The sequence below is a fragment of the Cebidichthys violaceus genome, unplaced genomic scaffold, assembly GCF_023349555.1.
Source record: "Cebidichthys violaceus isolate CVI_PGR_0920_01 unplaced genomic scaffold, fCebVio1.0.p SCAF_28, whole genome shotgun sequence".
NCBI classification, from domain to species: Eukaryota; Metazoa; Chordata; class Actinopteri; order Perciformes; family Stichaeidae; genus Cebidichthys; species Cebidichthys violaceus.
The window spans coordinates 4,079,685-4,107,171 of NW_027176461.1; the positions used below are offsets into that span (position 1 = coordinate 4,079,685).

At 42.1% G+C, this 27,487-nt stretch overlaps 6 protein-coding genes across 9 annotated transcripts in view; 5 read left to right on the forward strand and 1 right to left on the reverse strand.

Moving 5' to 3' along the window:
* Positions 1 to 1,253: 1,253 nt before the first annotated feature.
* On the forward strand, positions 1,254 to 3,753 carry LOC137880494 (syncoilin-like). Of its 2 annotated transcripts, none has more exons than XM_068721895.1 (5): positions 1,254 to 1,337; positions 1,577 to 2,074; positions 2,794 to 3,204; positions 3,289 to 3,413; positions 3,504 to 3,753. In XM_068721895.1, exons 2-5 carry the CDS (start codon positions 1,595 to 1,597, stop codon positions 3,547 to 3,549), a joined length of 1,062 nt encoding a protein of 353 aa, XP_068577996.1. In that variant the 5' UTR covers positions 1,254 to 1,337; positions 1,577 to 1,594; the 3' UTR covers positions 3,550 to 3,753. The 2 variants fall into 2 exon arrangements, with proteins under 2 accessions (XP_068577996.1, XP_068577998.1); XM_068721897.1 differs by having other exon boundaries at positions 1,293 to 1,333.
* Positions 3,754 to 3,769: 16 nt separating this feature from the next.
* On the reverse strand, positions 3,770 to 8,114 carry LOC137880493 (histone-binding protein RBBP4). Its single transcript, XM_068721894.1, has 11 exons — positions 8,014 to 8,114; positions 7,432 to 7,579; positions 7,158 to 7,303; positions 6,509 to 6,682; positions 6,311 to 6,426; positions 5,921 to 6,081; positions 5,674 to 5,800; positions 5,476 to 5,553; positions 4,762 to 4,896; positions 4,401 to 4,511; positions 3,770 to 4,240 (listed from the first exon to the last, which is right to left on the reverse strand). The coding sequence occupies exons 1-11, from the start codon at positions 8,027 to 8,029 to the stop codon at positions 4,178 to 4,180; spliced, it is 1,275 nt and encodes a 424-aa protein (XP_068577995.1). The 5' UTR covers positions 8,030 to 8,114; the 3' UTR covers positions 3,770 to 4,177.
* A 104-nt stretch (positions 8,115 to 8,218) lies between these two features.
* zbtb8os (zinc finger and BTB domain containing 8 opposite strand) lies at positions 8,219 to 11,382 on the forward strand. Its single transcript, XM_068721931.1, has 7 exons — positions 8,219 to 8,408; positions 8,676 to 8,700; positions 8,787 to 8,908; positions 9,031 to 9,113; positions 9,339 to 9,391; positions 10,256 to 10,292; positions 10,466 to 11,382. Exons 1-7 carry the CDS (start codon positions 8,327 to 8,329, stop codon positions 10,550 to 10,552), a joined length of 489 nt encoding a protein of 162 aa, XP_068578032.1. The 5' UTR covers positions 8,219 to 8,326; the 3' UTR covers positions 10,553 to 11,382.
* A 1,125-nt stretch (positions 11,383 to 12,507) lies between these two features.
* Positions 12,508 to 17,876, forward strand: khdrbs1a (KH domain containing, RNA binding, signal transduction associated 1a). 2 transcript variants are annotated; one of them, XM_068721689.1, is made up of 11 exons: positions 12,508 to 12,868; positions 13,342 to 13,469; positions 13,782 to 13,898; positions 14,006 to 14,152; positions 14,570 to 14,691; positions 14,807 to 15,065; positions 15,195 to 15,271; positions 15,351 to 15,412; positions 15,525 to 15,699; positions 16,560 to 17,547; positions 17,636 to 17,876. In XM_068721689.1, the coding sequence occupies exons 1-9, from the start codon at positions 12,778 to 12,780 to the stop codon at positions 15,632 to 15,634; spliced, it is 1,113 nt and encodes a 370-aa protein (XP_068577790.1). In that variant the 5' UTR covers positions 12,508 to 12,777; the 3' UTR covers positions 15,635 to 15,699; positions 16,560 to 17,547; positions 17,636 to 17,876. The 2 variants fall into 2 exon arrangements, with proteins under 2 accessions (XP_068577790.1, XP_068577792.1); XM_068721691.1 differs by having other exon boundaries at positions 17,486 to 17,547.
* Positions 17,877 to 18,804: 928 nt separating this feature from the next.
* tmem39b (transmembrane protein 39B) lies at positions 18,805 to 23,761 on the forward strand. The gene is made up of 9 exons (XM_068721930.1): positions 18,805 to 18,961; positions 19,627 to 19,829; positions 20,932 to 21,151; positions 21,315 to 21,398; positions 21,629 to 21,783; positions 22,412 to 22,745; positions 22,852 to 23,039; positions 23,138 to 23,258; positions 23,391 to 23,761. Exons 2-9 carry the CDS (start codon positions 19,699 to 19,701, stop codon positions 23,622 to 23,624), a joined length of 1,467 nt encoding a protein of 488 aa, XP_068578031.1. The 5' UTR covers positions 18,805 to 18,961; positions 19,627 to 19,698; the 3' UTR covers positions 23,625 to 23,761.
* A 1,065-nt stretch (positions 23,762 to 24,826) lies between these two features.
* ccdc28b (coiled-coil domain containing 28B) overlaps positions 24,827 to 27,487 on the forward strand; it is a 5,526-nt gene continuing 2,865 nt past the window's right edge. Inside the window, exons 1-4 of one of the 2 annotated variants that reach the window (XM_068721934.1) lie at positions 24,827 to 25,154; positions 26,223 to 26,668; positions 26,983 to 27,152; positions 27,346 to 27,487. The exon at positions 27,346 to 27,487 is cut by the window's right edge and continues 13 nt beyond it. In XM_068721934.1, the coding sequence (XP_068578035.1) occupies positions 26,427 to 26,668; positions 26,983 to 27,152; positions 27,346 to 27,487 (554 nt within the window). In that variant the 5' untranslated portion in view covers positions 24,827 to 25,154; positions 26,223 to 26,426. The remainder of the gene's footprint in view (positions 25,155 to 26,222; positions 26,669 to 26,982; positions 27,153 to 27,345) is intronic. The other variant, XM_068721935.1, reaches the window with a different exon arrangement.

The following is a 27,487-nucleotide window of genomic DNA, read 5'->3' on the forward strand; positions in this document are numbered from 1 at the left end:
CGGTGTTGTGAGGACATCTAGCGGCGAGACACGGGAACAACAAGTAACACGGAGCAAGAGAGGACGATAGTGGGTTCTCTTTTCCCTTTGCAGCTTTTAGAATGGGTATGCACATCTGGATTTTAACAGTTTACACACACAACATATGTGATAGTGAATGGCAATACCTGACAGTTAATAGAAATTACATTGCATTTAAATACCATTTGTATTTATGTAAAAAACAAATCATATTGTTTGACAATGATCTAAATTATGCATAGAGTTAAAATGTAACAATTTTCCTTTGTTTGTTTTTATTCATGCAGAACAACGCATCAATGCAAAACCATACAAGTAAACACGTTCCTGAACTATGAAAACCATGTATTTCCAAATCATAATGAATAAAAACCGGCCTGTTTTCAGCTTTGTGACAATGATCTTTATCCTCAAATCCAATGAAGAAGTATTAGCAATGTGTCCGCCCGTAAAAGAACACTTAATCGCTCGCTCAAATTCAGAGATACATGTTTTTTTTGACAGAGAGTAGAGAATACACTATGATATTTAGTTAAATGGTCAACAATGACTGGATGTTGCCGTGGACACAGATGATGCAGTCATGCTATCATAAAGACATTCTGGATAAACATGCAATGCCTACTTATAACGTTTAACTTATTACAGTCTTTAACTGTATTTTAGTGTGTTTTTCATGTGGGATATAAGATATTATAATAAACAAAATATAAACTTATTCAGTAAATACAATCTCTCAAAGTTGCCTCCATTATAAAATTCCTCCTTATGTATCCTTGTGTGTGGTGGTTTGTTTGTTTCTATTTGTGTGTGTGTGAGTTTGACAAGCAGCATGTAAAACACTCCAAACAAATACTGTCTATGAACCATGCAAACTTTATGGGCAGCTGAGCTCAGGAAGCTATTAAAAGAATAAGCCTGCTAATGTTTCCTCCTCTGCCTGTGCAGTATAGTCTGAGGCCAAAAGGTAGAGAAAAAGTTAGGAAACACTTTTAAGTCATGATGTCACCACACTCTGAGATGCACATTAAAAACAGCTGTATAAATATAGCTGTCTCTCTCTCTGGCACCCAGGCTGGTCCAGACATGTGCTAGCTGATGCATCCAGAGCATGTAGGCCGGTCTGCCCTCAGCACTGACATAGTTTGTGATCCCCTGTGGGGGGTATGAGAGAGTCTTAGATAGAGTTTCCCCCCCTGTGCCTCCTGTGTTATTAATAAGCAGAACGTGTGCCTCTGTTTTGCTGGAGAAAGACACACCGCAGAGCTGTCCTCAAAGTTAACAGCAAGCTGTTTTCATAGCTGTCTGGACTGTAAGTAAGTAGAGCCACAATAATTGTTACTGATCAGTTTAAGGTTTTGACAATGAAGGTTGTTAAGGTCCCATTGTGTGGGATCTTTGCCTAATCAGAAATATCATCTTGATTAAATTTACATTAAATTGCTTTGTTATGCAAAACAGCCGAAAAGGAATGAGCAGATTAGAGTTTGTTAAACCAATCATCAGTTATTGCTGTGGGTCATTTGATTAATGGCTGTTCTCTACTCTCTTCCAGCTTGTCTCTTTGAAGACCATGGAAAATCAAACATTAACAGAAATTGGGAAAAAGACGACATCTACTGAGTCACACAGGGGACATGTTGAGGATTTCACACACAGCCGCCATACTGACTCTGAAACAGGGGCGATCAGTCTCCTGGATGAGTGTGCTCCACATCCCGTACCACGAATGGACCAGGCGGTCATGGACCACTTGGGGCAGCTTTTCGACCACTGCATCCAGCAAGTGTCCCATCTGGAGATGCGGAGGAACGAGCTGATACAGGAGCTCCTCTGTCTGCAGGAACCCATTCTGCGAGTCGTGGGGCACCTGAGAGGGAAGCTGATGGAGACTCAGAGGCTGCTCACGCTGGCTCAACTGGATTATGTCGCCGTTTATGAGGACGTGAAGGAGGTGAAGAGGAAACTGTTTGCCACAGCCAGAGACTGCATCCAGAGCCAGGTGACGCTGGCTGAACAGGAGTATGAGGTGGCTCAGTCTGCTGTCACACAGGTAGGAACCACTGGATGGATGATGCCTGGAGGATTGACTTACTGTGGCAGGTGATGACAGATGGTGGTGGTTTGTTCTTTAAGATATCATCTCTATCATATCATCTACTGTGTGCACGTCATTTTATATATCTATCTTTGCAGGAAATACTAAAAACCAGTTTTGTATGAATCCGTGAATATGTGGAACAAACGGCAGTGAACAATGTAAGAGGTCAATGCTGAATGTAGGGCAGCAGAAAACATGACGTACTGTGTAGAAGTATGGAGAAAAAAATGTGGGTGTATGTGTATATCTATACGTATATATAGAACAATACAATATAATTAATATCATTTGCAAACTTATACATTAAAAAACTGCTGTAAATACCAACATGAAGAATCCCAAACTGTATTTTCAATGAGAAAGTCAGTATGATTTTAAGAAACAAAGGAATTATGTTACAAAAAGTAATTAAAGTCATGAATTTATGGATAAGCTGTAGTGAGAAACTGAAAAGATACAGCACACTTAATAAGTTTAACAATTAAAATATTTTTAAATAGCATACATATTAAAATGTATGAAGAGAATGACATGTTGGTTCATGTTTGTAAGATGTTAGTTCAAATAGGTTGTATGTTGTTCATTTATATTGTTTTTCCTTCTTCAACAACTGTAGCTTTGCTCGTTATTATATGTCTTTTGTTTTAAATCAATTTCACATCCATCCATAGGAGGAGCTCAAGGCCCACATCCAAAGTCTGACCCAGGAGTTGTCCCAGCTCCAGGAGGCCCAGCAGAACCAGCTGAACACCCTGAGGGACCAGGCCTCCAAGCCCCGCAGGCCAAGGGCCATGAGTGACGTCAGCCAGTGCCGGCAGGCTTCTGTCAGACTGCAGCGGCGGCTCAGCGGCAGCGTGAAGGCCCTGGAGTGCTGGTACGAGCCTCGGCTCATGGCCCTGCTGAAGAGAAGGCAGGTTGGGGAGGAGTCCTTGAGGAAAAGCAGGGAGCAGGCCATGGACCTGAGGGCCAGCCTGGGGCCCCTCAGAGAGGCCATGCAGAGACTGGAGGTGCAGAGAGCCTGTCTGGAGCAGAGGGTCACTCTGATGGAGAGGGAAAGGGAGCAGAGCATCGCACAACACGAGGTGACTGAAGTCAGGGTAGAACATGAAATATATATAAAGGAGGTTTGGTAAAACTAGACCAACAGATGTTTCTCTACTTTACAGGAGACTGTGGAGAAACTAACAGAGATTCTGAGAGAACTAGAAGTGGAGTTTGAGGTTCAAAGAAAATCTAAGAAAAATGTGGAGGACCGGAATGACAGCATATTGAAAGAGCTGACATTTCTGATGTACGTTTAATCTGAACCGTCTACCGTTTGATTTACTTTGAATTGTGAGTAACAGGATTCAAAAAGACTAACATGTGGCTTGTTTTATAGAGGCAGTGATGAACCCTGTGAAACCACTGAAGAGGAGGATCCTTAATATTCTGTTTGCAGTGGATAGTCTTATGCTGATCTACATTATACCATGGCATAGAGCTTACATTTAATAAAGAAATTATACAAATAATTATAAAATTTTACACTTTTCACTTCTACAGAATGTACTCTTAAATTACCTAAAAGCTAACATCTGGCATGCTGTGCCAAGAAGCAAAGCAAACCGATTTACTGTAAATATTTTATTATGAATTTACTTAAGTACACGAGAGACAGATGCAGCACAGAAAAAAACAACACATATAAAAGTGACACACAGAATCTGGAAAGTTCATAATGTGAATATCAAGCAAATACAAGAACAGTATGTACAACTTTAATAAAAAATGGATCTTTGTAGAAATTTGTTCAGCACAAAAAAAATAAAGCCATCAGAAAGCAAACCTGAATGTGGAACACATCTGTGACGGCTTCATCACAAGCCAGAGTTGAGTACTGGGAGTTTGGAGAGAAAAAAAAAAAAAAAAAAGATCTAAAAATTTGGTCAATACAGACTTACTTTAAATACGTCACGACAAGATGACAACGCAGCATTTTATTCTTTAAATGTTCTTCAAAAAGAAAATCTGTTTTCAACAAGCAGGTCAAATGAAGAGATGTGGAAACCGAACTCATGGCTGGACCTCTGTATCTGCAGCACCTTCTGGGTCCTCGTCGTTGTAGATGTTTTCAGCCTGGAGAAGAAACAGTTCAAACGTAGACTCACTGTAACCGGTATTCAATGTTAATAAATGCACTTTGAACTTCTACCCCTTTGCCGTGTCTGATATTCATTGTTCCACATCAATTCGCGAACCTCTGAAGTTCCTAATATGGGACAAACGAAGCTCTTACCATTTGCCAGACTTGCATGATGTTGTCCTCTGATACAGAGCAGATGACCCAAGGCTCGTTGGGGTTCCAAGAGAAGTCGGAGATCTTCGCCGTGTGTCCGCCATGGATGAACTAGAGAGAAGCAGAGCAGGAGGGATCACCACAGCACTTTAAACTGGATTAATACACACACACACGCGCACACACACACACACACACACACACACACACACACACACACACACACACACACACACACACACACACACACACACACACACACACACACACACACACACACACACAGACACAGACACAGACACACACACAGACACACACACAGACACACACACAGACACACACAGTTTTTGTCACAACTGACCAGCAGCTCAGGAGGGCCGTCCTCAGCATCCTCAGGCGACTGTTCCTCTCCGATCTTACTGAGGTCCCAGACATTGAGCCTCCTGTCGGTGCCGCTGGAGGCTAGGATGGTTTCGTTATGAGGAGACCACTGAACCTGTTGAGTACAGATGGGCCAGATGTTACATTTCTGTGACAAAGAGCTCCATAAACACAACACTATCAATAGAAAGCCACAATCAACAAGACCAAAAAACTGTTCCTCTGTTTACTATGGCTCTTCTGAATCATATCAGATGGATGACAACGGTAACATGCTTGATATCATACAAACAGAAGCTAGGTGCAGAGGTGGCAAGTGTGCTTAAAAAGGCAAATATGCCACATTGCACAAAATGATGAGCTTTAAAGCTTCTTAAGCCTGATTTTTCTTCTGTTTCTACCATTGGTCATAAGATAACACTTAATCGTCCGTTCACACAAAAATGTGTCCTGCGTCACATGCTCCAAACAATCAACAGAATACCATAAAAACATCTGCCAGGTCACCTATCAGGGGTCATCAGAAGACATGACATAGCAACAGCTGAGAGAAACACACCCATTACACACCCACCACACCCATTACCAGTTATTAGTTGTAGCTCTGTTTGCCAACATCTAAAGCCCGACGTGACCCCAGATCTGCAACGAACTCCGTCAGATGAATTGACCTGACCAGAGGGCAGCTTCTTACCTGGAAGATCTCGTCCTTGTGAGACTCAAACGAGTGCAGCTTCAGTTTCAAATTCCTCAGGTCCCAAAGAGCCACAGTCTAAAAAAAAAGAAAAAGCAGCTCCAGCTTCAACCGAGTCGAAAAAAAAAGAGAACAGAGCCTACTTCACTGGACAAAAGCACGCTGTGTAACAGCGAAACAGAGAACGAGCGGACCCACCTTATCTGCAGAGCCAGAGGCCAGGATGAACTCACTGTAGGGGTTGAAGGACAAGCAGTTGACTTCAGCGGTGTGGGCGTCCACTGCATGGCTGGGCTTGGAGGTGTTGTTGGACCGCGTGTCCCAGCTGTGCCAAAGCAGACAAAAGCACCACTGTTAAAAAGAAGATTGAAACTGAACAACGACTTTTGTTTCCTGCGAGTTGTCGCAGTTAGTTCATTTTGTCACCAACTAAAGAGCTACTCACATCATGAGCTTCATGTCATCGGCCACAGACCCAAAGAGCGACTCGTGGAGCAGGTGCCAGGAAACGTCCTCCACCACAGCTGTGTGGCCTGTGAAGATGGTCTTGGCATCCACTATCTTTCCCTCCTTGGGCACTGTGCTGATGTCCCATAGGCAGATTGTCTGGAACAATTTAGAAAAGAAAATAATAATAAAAAAAAAGTAAGGAAAAGCTTTGCAACAACGGCAAAAGAAAGACAAGTAACAAACTGGTTCATTTGTAATAACTCATAACTATTTCGACATCCAAAAAAAACGTAACATGAGCCAAAGGAAAACAGAAGATTCTAGTTAAAACAGGTTAAAACGGGAAGAAAGACAACACTAGACTGAACACTTCCAGGTTGCTTACGTGGTCATCAGAAGCACTGAGGAGGCAGCCGCTGAGGTTCGGGTTCCAGGAGAGGCCGTAGCCCTCCTTCTGGTGGCCTCGCAACCGCAGGTCTGGGGTGCATTCTCCAGAAGGGTCTTCAATATAAATACAATTATGTTTTAATGTTACTACAAATGTGCAGAAAAGAACACGTGGGGTTTCTGGCTGTAATCCTACCAGGCTTGGAGGGGTGCTTTGTGTAATCAAATACCAGCACGTCACTGGTGGGGGTCTTGGTGGCAATGATGCAGGGATTCTGAGGCATGTAGCGGGCTCTGTTCACCTCCCCCTCATGGTTTATCTTGATCTCAATCTCTATCTTTCCACTGACGGAGCCAAAGCCCCCAAACTCTGAAATAAACAACGGTTACATTAGATGTTTGATGCAAATGAGCAGGTGTCCAAGTAAATTCTGTTCTACCGAGCACGTTAAAAAAAGGTAAATTCTATGCAAGTATGGTTCATTGCATTTTATTAACTAAAATGTAATCTAAAACAACAACAATACGTACCTATATTTTCTGAAGCATTAAAGATTTCAGCGAGATTTAAATGCATTCATTCATTAAAAAGAACTGTGAGCCACAATATCCAAATACAAGAACTTGATGACAACAATGTTAATATTGAAATATCGCAGAGCAATGTGAATAATTTGTTGAATCTACGTGGCTTGGCAGTGGACCTGATTTTATATGTCATTAGCATTTGAAAACAAAGTTTACCCATCAACCCATTTTGTCCAATAAGCAGCTAGACACAACACATTTAATGATCTAGTTTTTTTTAAGAGGACACAACCTCCCATGCACACATTATCCCTCACCTCCTTTCTCGCTGTCATAGTGTGACGCATCAAACTGGGCATCGTCATTGGGGAGCTGAACGCTAGCGATTACGAGGTGATTCTGCTCATCAGAAGTGTGTGTTCCCAAAACCAGCCTGTGTACGCTGTAGTCCTTCCCCTCTGGTCTGTGAAGAGGGATGAAGTAAACAAAATGAGTCAAATGCTCATTCATTCATTCATAAAAAACCCCTGACATGATCCCTCTTATGTCACGCTTTGGTGTATGTCAAGATGCAGGCAGATCCCCTCTCACCTGGTGACATCTGGCAGCCACTGGGCAGTGAGGCTGGGCCACTCCAGCGCGTGAGTCATGACCAGGTCATAGAGGAAAGGAGTGTTCTTCTTCCAGATCTTGTACTCCTCATTGATCACCCTTTCCTCCACAGCATCGTCAAATGCAGCTGCAAAAAGGAACATTTACCAATAACATAAAGTTAGGTCATGCTGAGTAGAGATATTGGAGAGACATACAAGTTATACATTACTCATAAAAGTCTTTCCCTTGTTAAATTAACAGCACTGAGGTTTATTTGGCTGATAAGATAATGTCAACACCTGCTGCTAAAGTTAGCTCTACGAGTACAACATCATTATCAGCCCTAAGCCACGCGTCCCTCCATGTGTTAACCTACACTCATTAAAACCTCTGCTTAGCCAGCCTGCTAGCTGCTGACGATAGCTGCCAGCTAGCTGGCTGGTTTTTAACAATGAGAGGTGATGCTGGCTGGCGCGCGAACACCGGTCCATCCTGACTGACCGGTAGTTCATGTCATTGTGGACAACACACACACATACACTTTTAATCAGCTAATTCAGGAAAAGTGAACACCCTTACCGTCTTTATCCGCCATTGTGTCGTGGTTGAGCCACTACTACTGGCGAAGAGTAGGAAATGTGTTGGGAGAGAGCACTCTGTGGACAGAACGGAGGCTTGCAATGGCGCCAACTCCATGGAACAGGATCGACCAATCAGCGTTCAGCAAACACCGACAGGAAGTCGTCACAGCAAACACACTCCTTCCATCCGGAACGCCCTCCTCCGACGCATGTAGCGTACTGGTTGTGAATGGTTGTGACACACACACACACCGACATGGTGACATTTGTTTTGGTCATCTTTTAAAGCGTTGAAAGAACGTACAGTCATAATGGACGACCGTGAGCTGGACCTTACAGAGGCACAGAAAGCGACTAAGTCAAAATACCCGCCAATCAACAAGAAATATGAATGTAAGTCTGACGTTGTGATTAGAAAAAAAGTAGCTAGCTTAGCTCGTTTAACATTACTGTACTAGTGAACACTGTTAAAACTGTTTACAGTCTCCATCGTCAGCTAGCTGTAGCTAACGTTATGTTCATGCTCTAATTAAACTAAACTATCTAAATTGTGCCATAAATATACTTTGATACGAGTATTGTGATATATGCCCAGCTGGTATAGGCTCGTCTAACAGCACGCCCTGCCTCATTATGTCACCTTGTGTTTTACCATTACAGACCTGGATCATACAGCGGACGTGCAGTGAGTGCGTTTTGACATCTTGGTGAGATCTCACGTTTCTCTGTTGTTCGGTCACTGTTGTTATATTTGCTGATCTCTCTTCAAAGAATTCACTCTTGGGGAAACACTCTGGAGGAAGCCTTCGAGCAGTGTGCCATGGGCATGTTTGGCTACATGACGGACACCGAGACAGTGGAACCCATTGACACTGTTGACGTGGAATCAGAGGGTGAGAGCACTTTGTCGCCGTCCGTTCAACGCAAGCCTCGATCAACCTCTTCTATACCTCGATCAGTCATGCTGCTTGACCAGAAATAAACCTCTATGCATATCCTGTTCCTTCCTCAAAAGGTGACGACATGGAGTCTCTTCTTTTCCACTTCCTAGATGACTGGTTGTACAAGTTTAGTGCGGATCTCTTCTTCATTCCCAGGGTGAGTATGTTGGATCAGTTATAGGGTGCTGGACATGTTTTGTATGTAGTTTATCAAAACATCTAGGGTGACATCTATCAGGAAGTTGCCCACATGTGCACACTGCTGTGCATAATTTACATATCATGTATTTTGATTCTTGTTTGATTGACAGACTATCTTAATATCTTGTTTATTATTTATTTTCCTGTTATTCAACAATCATTTGTTGCATCCATCCACTAGGAGGTCAAAGTTTTGCACATAGACAGAATGCACTTCAAGATCCGCTCCATTGGGTAAGTTTCCATTGTTGTCGTTACTCATTCCCTGCAACTCCACCCAGATAACTTTTGATCAAAACAAACTTATATTTGTTAGAAGCTGTCTGAAGCTCAGTCAGAAACGCACAGGTGGAGGATTATGTTTCCACATTAACCACAGATGGTGCTGTGATGCGACCGCTATAGCTAAGAAGTGCTTCCATGACCTGGAAGCTAAACCATTCTACTGCCCTCGTGAACTTACTGCTGTAATACTGGTTGTGAGTGTATATCGCTCCCCTGGCAAATGCCAGCTCCTCATAACAGCTGTTAGCAGACCAGTATACAAGCATATAAGGCATGCTGATCACTCCCACATTCCCTCATACTGACAAAAGCTCAAAGTATCTAAGCCGGATACAAAAACAGTGAAAATATGGTCCCCTGAAGCCAGAATAGACCCTGAGACTGCATGGACTCCACAGGTTCATCGAAGACAACCTGGATGACTACACTGATACAATGACCTCATATAGCAGCTTCTGTGAAGACATCTACCCGGATAATCTGCTCCTTGAATGATGATAAGTCCTGGTTCTCCTTTGAGCTCAGGAAGCTTCGAGACAACAACAAAAAGGCCTACAGGAGGGGTGACCTGGTGGTCAAAGCAGGCACAAAAATAAGTGCAGTAAAGTCAGACAAATAACAGTATGAGGACAAACTGGTATTTTTCTGCTGCTGTCGGTTTGGAAGGAACCTCAGACATGAACAGATTTTGAAACTCAGAGTGCTGCAGCTCCTGAACACACTCTTCTTCATCGATCTAGTCTTACTTTTCTATTTTATTTATGTCTTTTATGCTGCTCTCTCATACGGTCATCTTTCTTTTATTTATTAAAGTTGGGGTGAAGAATTCTCTCTGGCAAAGCATCCACAGGTAAGTCAGTGACGCTTACTTGAAGATGTCACTGTAGAATATCACTTTTTTCAGATTATGATTCTGTATATATTACAATTTTGGAACACAAGTACAGAGGGCTATGTTTTAAAAAACATGCATAATAAAAGATAAATGCTGTGTTTGTGTTATGTCCTCTCTTGTAAATCCAGGGAACTGAGGTGAAAGCCATCACATACTCCGCAATGCAGATCCACGATAAGGAAAAACCAGAGATATTTGCCATCATTGATATCTGACAATACCTCCAGAGGCAGACCGCACTCCCGGTTCAATGCAACTGGAATATCTACTCGGCCAATTTATGTGGCCTTTTATCTAAGGCACTGATTCTTGACTTGTAAAATCTGGTTTTCTATTTGTAAGGTGAACTGTTTACGAACAGCAGCATTCAGCTGACAGATTAGTGATATGACTCTGATATCTCATAAATTGTATCATTTCAGAAATCACCAAACCATGGAAATATTATCACTCTTTACTTAAAGTCACTATTGAAAAGAAAAACTAATTTAGAACAAATGCAATATTTTTAACACATTTTGTCAATCCAGTGTTACTTGAAATGCTTTTGCAAATTCTTATTTATCACAAATTTGACATGAATTGTGTCGATGCCTTAATCATTGTAAATAAATCAACAGATTTTTTTTATTGTTCTGCTGTGGGATTTATTAAATGGCTACTGGTACTTTAAAATAAAATCTTGCTTTTGAATGTTTTGTTAGAATATGCATTATTGTTAATAACACCGTTTGATTTAAGTTGTTTGACCAAAGTGTTCATGTGTTTATCTCCATACAGTTAGGACTTGATGTTGTGATGTCTTTGTTATTTTAAAAGGAAGAATGCTTACAATGAGTCAACATTGAAGAATAGCAGGAGATTTAATTGTGCAGCACAAAGTGGAACAAACACATGTCTTAATTGAAATGAATTCATTATAGCGTACTGATTGTATACTCACCTCTCTGGCCAATGTGTCTCAGCTGGTCCTGGGTTTTGTTGGTGCCGTTATTATGCAATACATTGTATTACTAATATCCAGTATTAAAGCACATCCACAAGACCAGCTGGAGTTTTTACCTTATATGCAGCCAGAAGAGAACCACAAGACCCGACGAGCATGATCACAGTAAACTCTGTGCAGGGAGATTTTAAACACAATACTTTATAGATAGAAGATTACTTGTTTTGTATGTATTAGTATTGACTTAATAATCCCAGGCAGTTTCTGAAAGCTGTTCTGGATAAATAGAGTAAAAGGAAGTGGAGACAGCAGTATTTATGATATTTATGATTGATGTGGCTAAAAGAAAGCTACACACTGTGTTTTCCAGTTCAACTAATCTATATTGTCGCGGACCAAATATGCACAAGTAGAATTAGGTGTAAACGGACAGAAACCAGCTGGAATTCTATTACAGCATTACTTACAGAACATTAGAAGCTCTCACAGTATTTGAATTGGTGGAATATGCAAAATAATAATAATAAATAGGGTACTACAAATAATTTTAAACTGAAATACACATTTCTGAGCCAAATATGCAGTATAGGACACAGTAACGTCAATGAACTTTGATAAAATACTGGCCTGCAATTTAAATAGCTTCAATAATTGATAACTGGATTGACAGAAAATGAAAAGAGAACTACATTATATTTAAGGATTTGAGTAATGTATTAAGCAAAAATACGGACAAACACTGGAATTAAACGGGAGATGTGCTTGTTTTTCTTTGTTCCATATTAGTGTAAAACCGGGTTCATTGGCTGTTCAGCGGAGTAAGTCGGCTATTTACAAGGATCGCTTAGTGCAGTGTTAAGATATGAAGGGCATGTTTCAATACTTTGCATGAAAAATGATTCAACAAATGATCTGCTAATTAAAAAGAAGACACAATAGAATCATACAAATAATTGTTTATTATATGAAACCACAGCAGGACAAATGTTACCAATGACATCACAATACCAGTTTTCAGTATCCATATGTGTATCTATATGGTTAATTGATATGAAGACTATTTTTGATATAAGAACCATGATCAGCGAGAGGACGTTGGATCTATATTCTATAACAATAGGTTTCAATCACCATGCAACCGCTTCGTTGAGACCACGCCCCCTGCTGCCTTTCCCCCCCGGTTACCTCGGTTCGCTGTGGCCGTGACGTCACTACCTCCTCTCGCGTATCTTCCTCCTCCCACCGCGCTGAAATGCAGCTGCGCCATTGCTCCTTTGTCCATTGAAGAGAGCCGCGCGACGTGCAAAGGGAAGAAATACCGTGGTCGTCCTGCAACTCGACCACATATTGTGCAACGTGTTTCTACCGGGTCTCCGGTGTCGAACGAACGTAGCAGGGCATCGCTTTTTAATCTGGCCGGAGTAGTGTGTTGCTACGAGCCAAACGTTACATTTCGGGTCCGCCGTGCAGTCAAGTCCACAAAGGAAAATCAAAATGGAAGACACTAAATACCTTCCGGAGCTCCAGGCCGAAAAAGACAGCTTGGACCAGTCCTTCACGCATGCAATGAAACTTATTTCTGCAGGTAAGTGTGACAGCTACCGTGTGGAGGAGCATACAGACGAACGCTTGAACGGCAGTATGGCGCGAGGCCTAGCATCTTTTTTTTCTTACAGCGGCCGGTGCAGGCCTGAACAATGGCGTAATGAACACGTGGTTGTTAGCGATGTGGGTCAAACTCTGGGTTGAAAATGTACCATGTTTTGCCTAATTTAACGGACACAGTCTTTCTTCAAAAAGACTAATGTTATAAATGTGTTTTGTGATTGAAATAATCAGTTGATCGATACCACGTTCATACCATCGACTCATTTTTGCACGGCGCTTTATATATTACGGCTCATGTAAGACGCAAAAGCACTTTAATTGGCACTAAATATCATTGCATTGTCATTCATCGCGCATTGGTCATTGAACCTGTGAATAACATTACAGTCATTTAGCAGAAGCAGTGAATTCCACATACTTAAAAACGTTTTGTTTTTTTCTCGCCTGCAGAGATCGAGAGGATTGGAAAAGGTGAAACCAAGAAAGAGCCAGAGAAGGAAACGTACCTGGACCTGTTTGCTACTAAGAATCTCAAACTGAAAGAGCGGGTACTCATTCCTACCAAGCAGTATCCCAGGGTAAGCGTTTCAGTTATGCTTTCTCATTTAATGCTCCATCCACTGGATGCTGTGTTTAGTGAACTGGCCCATTGGAGGTTATATAAAAAATATTTTTTAATCCTGCATCTGATTTAAAGCACCCTCTCGTCTTCCAGTCAGGCGCTCTGTGTACTAAGCTTGTTTATCTGCATGATGCAGATTTAGAATAAGGGCTGATGCAAACATGGCGTTGACCGTGACCTGATTTCATTTCGGAATAGACTGACCTACCTGCTGTTTATTTACTTGTAATCTAGCATGGCTGCAATTAAATTGGAACATTCCCTACAGGTGAACTTTGTTGGTAAGCTTTTGGGACCACAGGGCAGCACAATCAAGAGACTCCAGGAAGAGACTGGTGCAAAGATTTCAGTTCTGGGGAAAGGTTCCATGAGAGACAAGAATAAGGTATTTGTAGAAACGGTTTCCTAGCTGCACTATTCAAAAGATGTTAATCGGCATATCCTGTTTTGTACTTGAATCATCATTTACATTTCCTATGTTTGTTTCTTTAGGAGGAAGAGTTGAGGAAGGGCGGTGAGGCCAAATACGCTCACCTGTCCATGGAGCTGCACGTGTTCATTGAGGTGATGGCTCCCATACCAGAAGCCTACATGCGCATGGCTCACGCTATGGAGGAGGTCAAGAAGTTCCTTATCCCGGTATGTGCCCAGAGGAACGTTTTACACCCCGGTTATTCATAAGTATAATGCTGCAGTTGTGTGCGTGCTGTGCTTTCCCAGGTACTGAAATGTAGCGCAGGCATATCGTATGTTAGCATAGGCTACAGTCGATATATTTGTTTATGACTACATATGTGCAAGGTTGCATTTACAAACTGTCATTTAATTGATATAATTTTGTATCTGTTTTCAGTTCAATGAAAAGTAAAACCCTAGAAGTCCTCTTTTGGTTCTCCATATAGCATTAGACTAATAAAAGTAACAACATTAAAGTACGATATAAGTAAATAATGGCTGCTGGTTTGAGGAAAGTATAACGGCGTGTGTTGTCACTGTCGACCCCCGGCTGTCCCATGAAAATGACAATCGCATTAACTGTTTTGGTCTCATCTGTAGGAGCCCGGAGAGCACGAGTACATGGATCCTAACTTCCTGAATGGATCCCAGGATTGTTCCAGGGGGCGAGGTGGTCACCTCGGAAGGGGCAGGGGTGGACCACCTGGTGCTGGAGGACCACGGTAGGAGCCTGATTTCTGTCGTGCTTTTGTTTTTTTTTAACCCGTGAAATTACTGCTAGATTTTAGGATACGTTTTCTGTTAATTACATCTTACAACCTTGTTAACTGTCCACAGGGGGCGAGGGATGCCACGCGGGGCTCCCCGAGGAGCAATGCGGGGTGGTGGCCCCCGGGGGGGATTAGGGCGTGGCAACGGTCATAGAGGTGCGCCTTCAGGTAGGGGTGGACCACCGTCTGCTCCTAATAGAGGAGGCTCAGCTCCCCGCTCTAGACCACCTGCAGCAGGAGCTCCAAGGATGCTCCCCTCTGCAGCCATGTCCCACCAGGGTCCTCCCTCAGCGTCACAGTCCAAATCTGATGGCTACGAGGACTATGTAAGTTGCTTACATCCTGGTTTCTTCTTACACGACTTGTCTCTTGCTACACCATGGTGATCTGTCCTTTGGTTACAATAGTTGTGACACGCTTGATATTGTCTTAACTAAATTTGTTGTCATTTTTAGCCTTCCTATGAAGAGCAGTATGCAGAGCCTGCCTATGAGGGATATGACAATTATTATAACCAGCAACCTGCACCTGCGTAAGTCAAAATGACCTGCTTACTAAATCTTACTGTAAATTGGAGGAGTACTGTACTTACGCTTTTTTACTGCCCACAGGGATACTGAATATTATGACTATGGACACGGAGAGGCCCAGGAAACCCCGTATGAGCCCTATGGTAAGCAGACGCACGCGCACACACACTGAGGACACTTGTGGAGCACTGATTGGACCTCCTGTCTAACTCACTAATGACTTGTTCCTGTGTTTTCTCCTCTCTGTCTCTGTAGCTCAAGATGAGTGGGACAACTCATGGTCCAGCTCCGGGGCTGGAGGCAAGACGGCCGCTCCCAGGCAGTCGAAGGGAACGTATAGAGAGCATCCCTACGGAAGATACTGAACGGCTACTGGTAGAGAGTTGCTATGGCAACTGTCTCCGATTGTAACTCACTGAACTTTTCAAAAGTAATTTCCCTCTCGTTTGTTCCCTTTTTTTATGGTTTATTTTATTTTTTTTATTTTTTAAACTCGGTAGACGTTTTGTTGGATGTATCATAGTGCCAGAGGAGAAACATGAAGACGGGGTTTTTCGTTGTTTACCTGTTTCCATTTAATGTTTGTTTCAGTTGCGTAGTTGGCAGGTCCTAGTGACATAACCCTAACAAAGAAACAAGAGTAACATTTTAATGAGTTATCGTTTTAAGTTAATTGCATCTGAACAAAATGTGACTGTGGCGATAAATTCTTCTCACGTAGGCTGCATTCTAAAAGTCCTTCATGACTGGACAAAAATGATTCACAATGCCTCAATGTAACTTCACTATAACTATAACGGAGTTAGTCACAAACTCAAATACAGCCCTGAGCCGTTTACAAAAAGTCTTCTCTTATATTTGTTCATACTACAATACAAATCTAGTCTGTGTGAAGTTATAGGGTATCCCAAAATACTATTGAAATCCATTTGGCAAAGAAAAATGCTTCTATTTTTGCCCCACTTTACAATTTGATTTATTGTGATCTGTCCGGACTATTACTTGCGAAATCAACGCTGATCGACTTATTCTTGTAAAGCTTGAAGGATTAACAGTCCTTACTGTGTGAGAGGAAGGCAGCAGCCAACTCAATATTTTGTACATAACCTTAAAACAACTGTGTATGCTTTAAGCCGTACCGTCTCCAAAATGCATAATGCCTGTGTACCTTTGGCTAAATAGGATACTAAATATATCCCCAAATGTTTTTCTGCAGTGCGTGTTTCAATAAAGTTTCTAGTTTCTTTTTAATCAAACTAAACATGGTATTTTGCCTTTGTTGTACCAAAGGAATGCCTTCCGTTTGTGAAAGTGGTCGTCAGTGGTTTCTCAACAACGCTGAATAAGCTGTATGTATACACGTTAGCCTGACAAAAAAAACAACAAAAGCAGTGTTATGACATTGAGCGTATCCTCTTCGTCTGTTTTCAAAACTTATCTAAATGACACTTGTAATGTCGCCTTCAAAAAAGATAATAAATAAAGCTCATCATTCCTTGAGGTAATGTGCTGCCAAATACAATGTTTGAATTGAGAATGATGTAGTGCTTGAACATGGATTGTCATTAACCTTCAGTTAGTGTATCTATTCAAGCTCTCAAGAGAGCAATGTATCTTCAGCCACTTGAAATAACTGAATTTCAACAGTATTTCAAATCAAGCTTGCAGGGATCTTACTTGACTTTGATGCAAAGTCATGCTGGCTGGTTTTTATAAAAGAAAAAAATCGCAGAGGAGAGGATTCTAAAAGCCTAAAGATCGCCACAAGAAGGTAAAACTAACCCCAACACTCATTTGTTAGAGTTTTTGTTTTGTTTTGTTTTCTGTGCAAAACATCAAGTAATGAAAGTCATCCAAAACATATCAAAAACATTGAAGTACAAAATTATGCTATCTGTAGTTATTTCCGAGCAAAATAAGCCGTACAAAACAATCAGAAATGGTTGTGATGCAACTCTTGCTCAAATAAAACCAATAATGGTCCATTCATTTCACTCAATACTTACCAATTTCCATCTTGATAATTTCTGTAGAATGTAGATTAATGAAAATTAGTAGTTGCACTCAAAGCGTTAAAACTTCCCATTGGTGGACAAAACCTTTCAGCTTGAGTTGCATGATACTTTTTTAGTATAAAGTTAGTTTTGCATGTGTGTTATTTACTGTGCATGAAGTCCCTGGTGTGTCCGAGATCTCATTTCTGTTTCTCTTCTTAGGTTGTCAGAAAACTGTGTAGGTGCAGTTGACACATTGAACTCCAGTTTGCCGGGCTTTTATGGTCAGTTGAAAAGATACTGCATGCAAGTGTTTCTCCTTTTGAATTCTGCTGCTGAGGTTTATTAAAGTCTTCTCTCTGTCTTTCACAGCTCCGTTGAAAGTCCCTGGAAAGAGCAGAGGCCTTGCTGTGTCTCTGAGGCTGACTGCTTCTGTGTCAATACTAACCCCCTCAAGGGATTTGTAGTTTTTTAATACTTTTCACGAGGATGTGGTCGTTGATCATGTGGAATTTTAATGTTATTGAATGTGTCCAGATTTTCATTATTTTTACACCAGACATTTTAACTGCCTTTTTATGAAAAAATAAAGGTTTGTTTTTTTTATTGTGAATTGTGTTTCCTGTTTATTTGGATGTGTTTTGGTTTACTGTAAGTAGCCTGTCCATATTAGCTGGATGGTTGTCTATATTTAACGCTGGCCTAAGGTTTTGAAAAAGATAGCTTAAATACATGTCTTGAATTATATATGCATGATACCTATTTACTGTGTTTGGTTTGGACTTATTGGACTTTTCACATGCAACAAGTGAGATTAAGACAAACTCCTGTAGATGTTCCTTGACTCTACCATTTGAAGACCCAGGCTGACTAGCAGCTTACAGTCCATGGAAAGTCCATTTTTGAGATCCACACAGATGAACTGAGGTGTTTGGTATGACGGACAGTGCTGCCTTTTACACTACATACTGTACCTCATCAGGAAATAACACACAAGGTCTTGATAACCCGCTCCCATACCTGAGCTTCTGGTGGTCCTAGTGCTGAAGTGGGAGAAGCCTGTCGCCTTTGTTGGTACACTTTTAATAACTGATAGTTTAAAAAAAAAAAAAAGTATTTCTACATTTAAATGTTTCCCAAAACAATTCTGAAAATATTCAATACCACATGCCTTTCCCAGTTTGTAATTTTTTTTATTCATAGCTTATGTTGGCCAATTATAAGCAAAAGTCAGTCAATAATACAACTTCACGAAAAAATAGAATTTTTTTCTACAATCATGTAAACAAGTTGCATCAAATGAACTTTCTGCTACATCACAAGCAGAATTGTATTGACACAGTATATATTCAATTAAAAGAAGATCTATAGCAATAGCATACAGCCCCAACACGTAAAAACGTACTGTTATGATCCTAAAGTTGTTTACCGTATAAACGTGTAAGTATATTAAAATACATTGCTCTACCTCTCTGACTGTCTCGGTGTACTGTCCCTTTAAATTACTCTCCTCCCATAGGTCGCTAACATATCCGCGCCCCCATCTATCAGCGGCTAGTTTCACATCAACAATGACTGTCTTCGCTGATTTCAATGGAAAACACGCCAGTATTTCAATTAATATTTTGAAAATTTACTGCGTTTAACTTGTTTATGCCACAGCGCAGCTTCTAACGCAGATAACGGAGCCTGCCACTGGTAAGCTTACCTTCACTTGTCTAGCCTGTTCGGTAGGTTGGTTAGAAGCTAGCTAGCTGCTCAGAGACTCTGCTAGCCTAGGCCTCAAATCTTTGTATTTAATCAAGCATGGTCTTGGCGGACAGATCGGAGTCCGTCGCTCTTTGAACGGGTCCACGTTGGTTTCGCCCTCCCCCTCATGTCTCGCACTGACACGGCTCTCGTAAAATATATGACCGGGGGGAGAGCAGATTATGTTGCTTCTTAGCTAGCTTGTAATGTCAGCTTCCGCAAAAAAAACAACAACTTGCACCATATTAAAAAGATGCTATGCAGCTATCTCAAACTTGTTCAACGCCAGCTAATCATATTACGAGGGAGATTATTCTTGCAGATCTATATGACTGTAAAGCCAGAAACTTGCAGATATGTGATTTATGTAATGGTTGTTATGACTCTGTGCACCACTCCTTATTGTCAACCCTGTGACTAATCCAATCACTGAGCAATTTATTATTATTAACTTCATTACTAGCTGCTGCTCTGCCAGTGAATTATATCATATGTGATACATATCACAGGCTCATTTAAATAATTTACACCCATTAGTCAATAAATATGCTTACATATTTTGACATTCTAGATGGGCCTTCTTAAATCACAGTGATCCGCTTCCTTGTAAACAGATTAAAACACAAGGAGACGAATCGTATAACCGGTCGCATAGCTGGGAGAAGTGAGCCGTGGGTGTGTCTGCGATGGCTGGTGGAAGGAGAGGGGCGAACCGTACCACGTACTGCAGACCTCCTCTAAGCAATGAACCAGGCTCGGTCAGCAACGGCAACCACTCGACCAGCTCCCCGGTCACAGGGGTGCGATCCCGGACAAGGTGAGCTCTGATACACCGCTGCTTCAACACACACAGAGAGAGTTAAGAGATGAACATGGGAGTCTTGACGGACTGCCCCTCATCTGGGCTGCAAGAATGAACTATGGGTACATCCCAAGTCTCTTAATTGCGTCCCAGTTTCCTTCACTTGCGTCTTTTTCTTGCGTCTTAGTCCCTCCCAAGGAAACCATGCGAGGAGAGAGGAAACGAGGAAATATGTTTTAAGAGAATTGAGACGCCCTTTCCTTTGTATCGTCACCACGTCTGTTTCTGATGGTGGTGGATCAGCTGTCAGTCTGCTGTAACCACAGGAGAGACTTTTGAGAAGTTTGTGTCTGCACATATGATCACTGTACTTATTAATAGTAACTAATGAAGACGCGCAGTAATCATCACTGTCAGAGTAGAGGAGTGTTTTCTCTGTAGCCTGAAACTGTGTCTGTACGATTTTTAAAATTCTGATTGTGACGTCATTATTAAATAACCCAGAATATGATTATGGTCTCTCTTGAATACTGGAATTGATTTATTAGGCTCCATGTTTCGGGGGAAATTTAAATTATATAACTCATCAAACCCGATGATCAGCCTCAGTTGTATCAATAATAAAGGTTATTGAGGGAAATATCAGATCATGAAAAGACAAATCTTTCTAATACATGAAGAAAGTTGTTTGTGGTCCTTTTGTTGTTCAGTCTACAATAAACATATTTAAACCAGATGAATCAGAAAACTAATCAAATTTAAAACTTTAAAAGTTTAATCTCTGATCTGTCTTCACTCTGGTATAAAACTCCAGTGATATTTTCAAAAATCAGATCAGTCCGATCAGCTGCAGCGTCCAATCACATAACTGATGAACAATGAGTGTCAGCCTTTAAAACACTTCCTGGAAGGCTGTTCTCTTGCGTCCTCGCTCATGGCTCCTCGCTAGATTCCTCCTCGCTCCTCAGAGCAGAAATAAGGAGGGGGAGCGAGGAAATGACAAATAAGAGACTTGGGATGTACCCGTAGACAGGGATGTGTCCTACTCCAGTTGTTCCATATTGCCACAGAGTTGATAACCCGCGTCACAATAATAACGGCTGTGTTTGGTCTGCAGGAATGGCTCGGGGACATGCATGTCCAACCCCCCGCTGGCTGCGCAGACGGTCGTTCCTCTGAAGCACTGTAAGATCCCGGAGTTGTCCGTGGATCGTAACGTGCTGTTCGAGCTCCATCTTTTCTTCTGCCACCTCATCGCCCTCTTTGTCCATTACGTCAACATCTACAAGACTGTGTGGTGGTACCCCCCATCACACCCTCCCTCACACACATCACTGGTGAGCACTCGGTGGTCAGCTGTTGACTCATGATCATTTCGTAGATCACTGTATCTCTATTTTGAAATTTGCATATCTTGCTGGTAGTCTGAACTGGTATGCTTATTAATGTTGACAAAATAATGTAAGTGGGAGAAATAATTCTCAATCTTATTATTCACAGAACTTTCACCTTATTGATTATAACATGCTGGTGTTCACAATCATCATACTGGCGAGGAGGTTAATTGCAGCGATCGTTAAAGAGGTAAGAGTTGAATTTTTGGTTTCTACCGTTTCAGTATTTAGCTCTCGTCCCTCACACGTGTTGCCATACATTCGACTATGAAGTCATGTCACTCTGTATTTGATGCAAATGAGTCCTGCGCTGTGCTTTCTCTCTCTCATCTTTGATTGTGTTCTGTGTTGAATATAAATCTAATGGCAAAGTTGCATTAATGCGACTGTTCTGTCTCCCCCTTCATCTGTGTCCCCCAGGCGTCACAGAGTGGGAAACTATCCTTCCCTCATTCGATCTTTCTGGTGACGGCTCGGTTTGCTGTGCTCACGCTGACGGGCTGGAGCCTGTGCCGCTCCCTTATTTACCTCTTCAGGACGTACTCCGTCCTCAGCCTGCTCTTCCTCTGCTACCCGTGAGTGTACACAAGGAAAACAAAGACAGGCTTGTACTCTAATGACAGAAAATATTTTTGGTGGTTCCATGTTATCCACACGCATTTAAAAAAAAAAAGAAAAAAGTTTGAATACATTTGCATGTATTTTCATAGTTTGTTTTCACCAGCTTCACTTGTTTTGGTTCCTGCTGATCTGTTCGCACTCATATTTTCCCCATATTTCATGAGCTAGATTGGATACAGCTGGATATCAAATGTGTTTAAAACAGTTTTTTGCTGAAACAAGCTGTATATATGGTTGTCAAAAAAAAAAAATTGGGCTCACTCAAAAGTAGTCTGAACTGAGGATTGAATGATTGAAGTGATCTGGTGCTTGTTGTCTCTTAAGTGAAGAGCTTCAATTGAAACGTTGGATTGTAACATCCGGTTTATTGAACACTTTCAGCAGGAGCGGCCTTAATATTTCAAGTTTTTTTAACTGAAGCCACAAAGATATTTGGCGCTATATTTATTTGTTGTTTTTTTAAACATCGGTGCAGACACAAACGTTTGTTTTCACTGTGAGAATATTTGCTCAACCACCCTGGCAGTGTGGACGCAAGGCGTTAAGGTGTCGATAAAAGTAAGCTGTTGTTTTCCCCCACAGATTCGGGATGTATATTCCATTCTTCCGGCTGAGCTGTGACTTCCGGCGAGCGGGTCTGCTCTCCCCCGTTGCCAGCATCGGCTCCAAGGAGGTGGGCAGCGTGGGCCGGGGCAGGGACTACTTGACCGTGCTGAAGGAGACGTGGAAGCAGCACACCAGCCAGCTGTACGGCGTCCAGGCCATGCCGACTCACGCCTGCTGCCTCTCCCCGGATCTCATCCGCAAGGAGGTGGAGTACCTGAAGATGGACTTCAACTGGAGGATGAAGGAGGTGCTGGTCAGCTCGATGCTCAGTGCGTACTATGTGGCCTTCGTTCCTGTCTGGTTTGTTAAGGTAAGAAGCTTGTCTTAATTGTAACTTTTTGACATTTACAATAATTTAAAATGCTTTAATATCACTTCTCTTTTATTTATTTTTTTTTCTCTACATGTTCTCTCAGAGTACACAGTACGTGGACAAGCGCTGGTCTTGTGAGCTGTTCATCCTGGTGTCGGTCAGTACGTCGGTCATCCTCATGAGGCACCTGTTGCCACCGCGATACTGCGACCTGCTTCACAAGGCCGCAGCTCACCTGGGCTGCTGGCAGAAAGTAGACCCCTCGCTCTGCTCCAATGTTCTTCAGCACATGTATGTACCACTCGCGGTGTGTCACTGGGCTCTAGGTCCATTTAGGGACTAATTTGATTCAAGTCTTAATTCCAATCTGCTTGTTTCTCGTTGTCCAGATGGACGGAAGAGTACATGTGGCCCCAGGGAGTCCTGGTGAAACACAATAAGAACGTCTACAAGGCCATGGGTCACTATAATGTTGCAGTTCCGTCAGACGTGTCCCATTATCGCTTCTATGTGAGTATTCCCAAATGAACACCAGACACCAGAGATTTCCCGTTCTGCCCGTTTTGTAAAATATATGCGGTATTATTAAAAAGGCGGCGACTTTATCTGATGACTGCATCCTGTCACTTTCCCTCCCCTCAGTTCTTCTTCAACAAGCCTTTACGAATATTGAACATACTCATCATCCTGGAAGGTGCCATGATATTCTACCAGCTCTACTCGTTGATATGTTCAGAAAAGTGGCATCAGACGATATCACTGGCTCTGATTCTCTTCAGCAACTACTACGCCTTCTTCAAGCTGCTCAGAGACAGAATCGTCCTAGGAAAGGCATACTCGTACTCAAACAGCTCATCAGACCAGAAAGTCAGTTAGATTTGACTTGTTATTGTTCGCATTCACTTTGGAACAACAAAAACATGCCTAAGAGCTCTGTATTTTTTCTACAAACTGCATTTTGTGTCATGTTTTTGTTCTGATCTGCCATAATTAAAAGACATATTTTTGTATTACTTTAAAGGTTTGCTTTAGTTTTTATTTGGTTCTGATATCCGTTTTCATTCTGACCTCCGTGCCTCAAAGATTAAAGCCAACATTTGGACTATTTCTCAGCCAATAGGGGGAAACTTCAATTGACAGGTTGCACTTATTGACTCGTCAGTGGACGACTTTTAATGTTTTAATTACAATTGCTGAATAACATCATGAAATGTTTTCTTTTTCAGCTTTTGAGTATTTATGGAAGCAAAGATTTTTAACGGAATCCAAGAGTCATACTTTTGCTCAACTTGATGCTAAATATTCAGTGGTGTTGAAAATGCAACCCAGAGTACAAGTGTAACGATTATGAAATTCAAATGATCACAGACTTTTTCCGCATCCTTAGTGTTACACTTTTCATAAAGATGGAGGACTTGCCAGTGACGGATCCCTCATCTGTTGCTCTTCTTCAAGTTTCTTTCCTCTTTTTTTCCCCCATTAAAGTTTTTGTCATCTTATCCGAGCTGACAGTGTCGGGATGGAGGGTGTTGTATGTTGTACAGGCCTCCACCTTTACTAGCTGCATCATTAGTGATGCTTACACATTAATGCATCACTAATCATAATCCAGTGATATGATATATATATATGTATGAAATGGGTCATTCTGCATAAAGAGCACTTTTACTTTTGGTAATTTAAGTATATTTTGATGCCAATACTTGTGTACTCTTACTACTTCAGATTTTAAATACACAACTTTTACTTTTTACAGTATGTTTACACTGTGGTATTATTATTAATTTATTAATTAAAATATAAGAGTAAGCTACTTTTTCAACCATTAGCTGACAGAAGTGTATGCATATAAGGATTAAAACACTAATGGAGGTAAAGGAGTATATCGTGTTTCATGGTGTCACAGAGAGAGGATCGAAGAGGAAGATGGGGAACAATGGCGTCGCCATGTGGCCTGAGTGCATATCTTCAGTTGCCGAGCAACTGCAATGGCAAACCCACCAGGCTATGACAGAAAAAAAGACATTCGCATCATCAGCTGATTCATTCAGCACCGAGGCAGGATGTTCGTCGCACCTGTATGACACAAAGAGTAAACATACTAACGGCTACACGCACGTGCGCGCGCATACACACACACACGCACACAGCGGAGAGGACTGTCCCTTTAAGACGGATAAAAAACACAACAGCTCCGCACGAGCCGAGCTCATCGATGCCGCGCTTTACGTTAGACCAGTGGTTATAATATATGTACACCTGTGCCACAGCGGGGAGAATTCAGCAGCTACACTGTGGTTTACAAAGATTAGTTCACGTGAGGTCAATTTAGGCGTTTTTAAATGGCGGGAGGAGAAATTTGACGCTTCGCTCAGCCGGTTTGCTTTCTGGTGCGTAATTGATTCGGTAAGTCGTGTTTGTGTCACTCGTAGATGATAAATGTCTGTTTACACGTCTTCTCTCTCGCTGAATTCAACACCATAGTGTAGTAAACCGCGGTGTCCATGTTGCTCTGAAAGCAGTTTGTCTACAGCGTTAATACAATCCAAGTAAATAAGGATGTCAGCGTGTAAAGTTGCCATTGTGTTTTACTGTAGTGGCCATCTTTGGATTCTAACGTTCCTCTGAACGGAGGCAGATGACGGCTATTATAACAGTTATTTCATCACACTGTAATGGGATATTTAGGCCCGGTGCCGACACCACAGTGACATTAATGCACCCACTGGGGCTGTTAAACAACAGGCAAAAAAACAAGCACTTTACTGCTGTAGATACACTGTACACTGAGCCAAATGTAAAATACCACACGTATAAGGGAACAACAGACGAGAGACCATTGTAATCCAACAGTCTTGCAATACAACCTTTTAAGTCATAGTGAAATATTTAAATTTATTGCATTTATTTGGGCCATTTCAGCTTGTAAAATGTGTTGGTTTTTTTCTGGTCACAAACTGGGTGTAAATAGATGAGGGTAAGACCTTTAAACTGCACTTTCCTAGTGAAGGATCTCAATAATAATGGAGTTTATTGATTTTCTCCTTCAGCCATTTGTCTGAAAGCTGTATGCTCCTCTAAGGACTCATGTTACCTCTCTGTGCATTTATCTGTAGTGAAGATGAAAACAAAGCCGATGCAGTGTAGCTCGTTTGTATTTCTTGATCATTTTTGTAGCATATAATCGGTTTGTTTGTTTGTAATAATAATTGGAAATAGACGTCCTTCAGTTCACACATCTTCTCTGAGGTATTTCTACTTTGAGGCGGCTCTAAAAATATATTTCTAGGCCACTGGTTCACTCTCTCTTTTTACACCAGGGAAGCATTATGCAAAAAAACCTCTTTGTAGCAACCCGCTCGCACTGATGATGTAGATTAGTCTGTGACATGTATATTGTTGTAATGACCTAGGGACGCTGGTAAACTAATGAATGCACCACTAACTGCTTTTCTTTCTTCTTTTTTTTTGCAGAGTGGAGAATCCTCAGCTGCATCATCAGCATTCATTTTGGCACAGTCTCCACGGAGCCCTTTTCTCAGGAAGGGGAAGACTGCAGGTTTACAACTTCCTACCTTTTGGTTTGCTTCAGGACGTCCTGTACACCAGCCAGGCAGTCCCCCCCCCCCCACCTCCCCACCTCATCTTACCCCAGAGTGCTCTTCACTTAAAAGATAAATGATAATGGAAGACAAGCGCAAGAAGCGGAGCCCCAAGGTGTCTCTCCCCCAGCCCCCTCCTCCCCCCGTCAACCCCCGCAAAGTCTCCGTCCTGCCTGCCAGCAAAAGTGCCACCTTCTCTCTCGGCCTGCCGCAGCCCCCCTCCCCCAAGAACAGAGGCAAGTTTAAGCGGTCCATAGGAGCTCCAGGGCAGCCCAAAGAGGTGTTCACAGCTGTCGTAGCGCCACCGAAGATCACCAGGTTTGTGTCATAGTGTAACAGGGGAGATCCCGTATGAACAGCTGCTGCACATGTTCTTTGCCCTTTTAATGTCCCATCATCTCATTAAAAAACCTGAGTGTAGTAGAGTGCAATCACTATTTGAAATCAAATAGCTGTGGTGCATTTAGCTGTAATGTTAAGCCCATTACAACAGAGTCAGAACAGCAGCAAACTGACTCAGTAATGTCTGTTATACAGTAATATTTTCAGTTTTGTCAAAAGCCATTACAGGAATAGCAGAAGTAGATGAGGTAGGGTATGATCGTGATGTTTGTTTGTTTGTTTTTCCTCAGGCCCCACAAGGAGAAGCCCCGGGCCCCCCAGCCTGCAGGGCCCAGTAGAGTAGTGCAGTCTTCCCCCCTGCAGCACTCGTTCCTCACAGACGTCTCAGACGTCAGAGAGATGGAGGGAGGCCTCCTCAACCTCCTCAACGACTTCCACTCAGGCAAACTGCAGGCTTTCGGTAAGGTAACCTCGATTAGAGAGGCCACCGGGGGAATATTCTGTTACGGCCGGAAAATAAAGCCAGTTGAAAAGTGAACTGAAATCAGATAGTAGTGGGGCTATTTTTACACGTCTGTTGCCATGGAAATACTCAAGACTTTGCTGTAATCCTCCTGTAAAAAAGAAAAGTTACACGGTTACTGGTTTTCCAGGTAAGGTGTGCTCCTTTGAGCAACTGGAGCATGTGCGTGAGATGCAGGAGAAGCTGGCACGACTGCACTTCAGCCTGGACAGCCACGTGGAGGAGCTCTCGGAGGACCAGAGGAAGTGTGCCTCCGACCACAACCTGGAGCA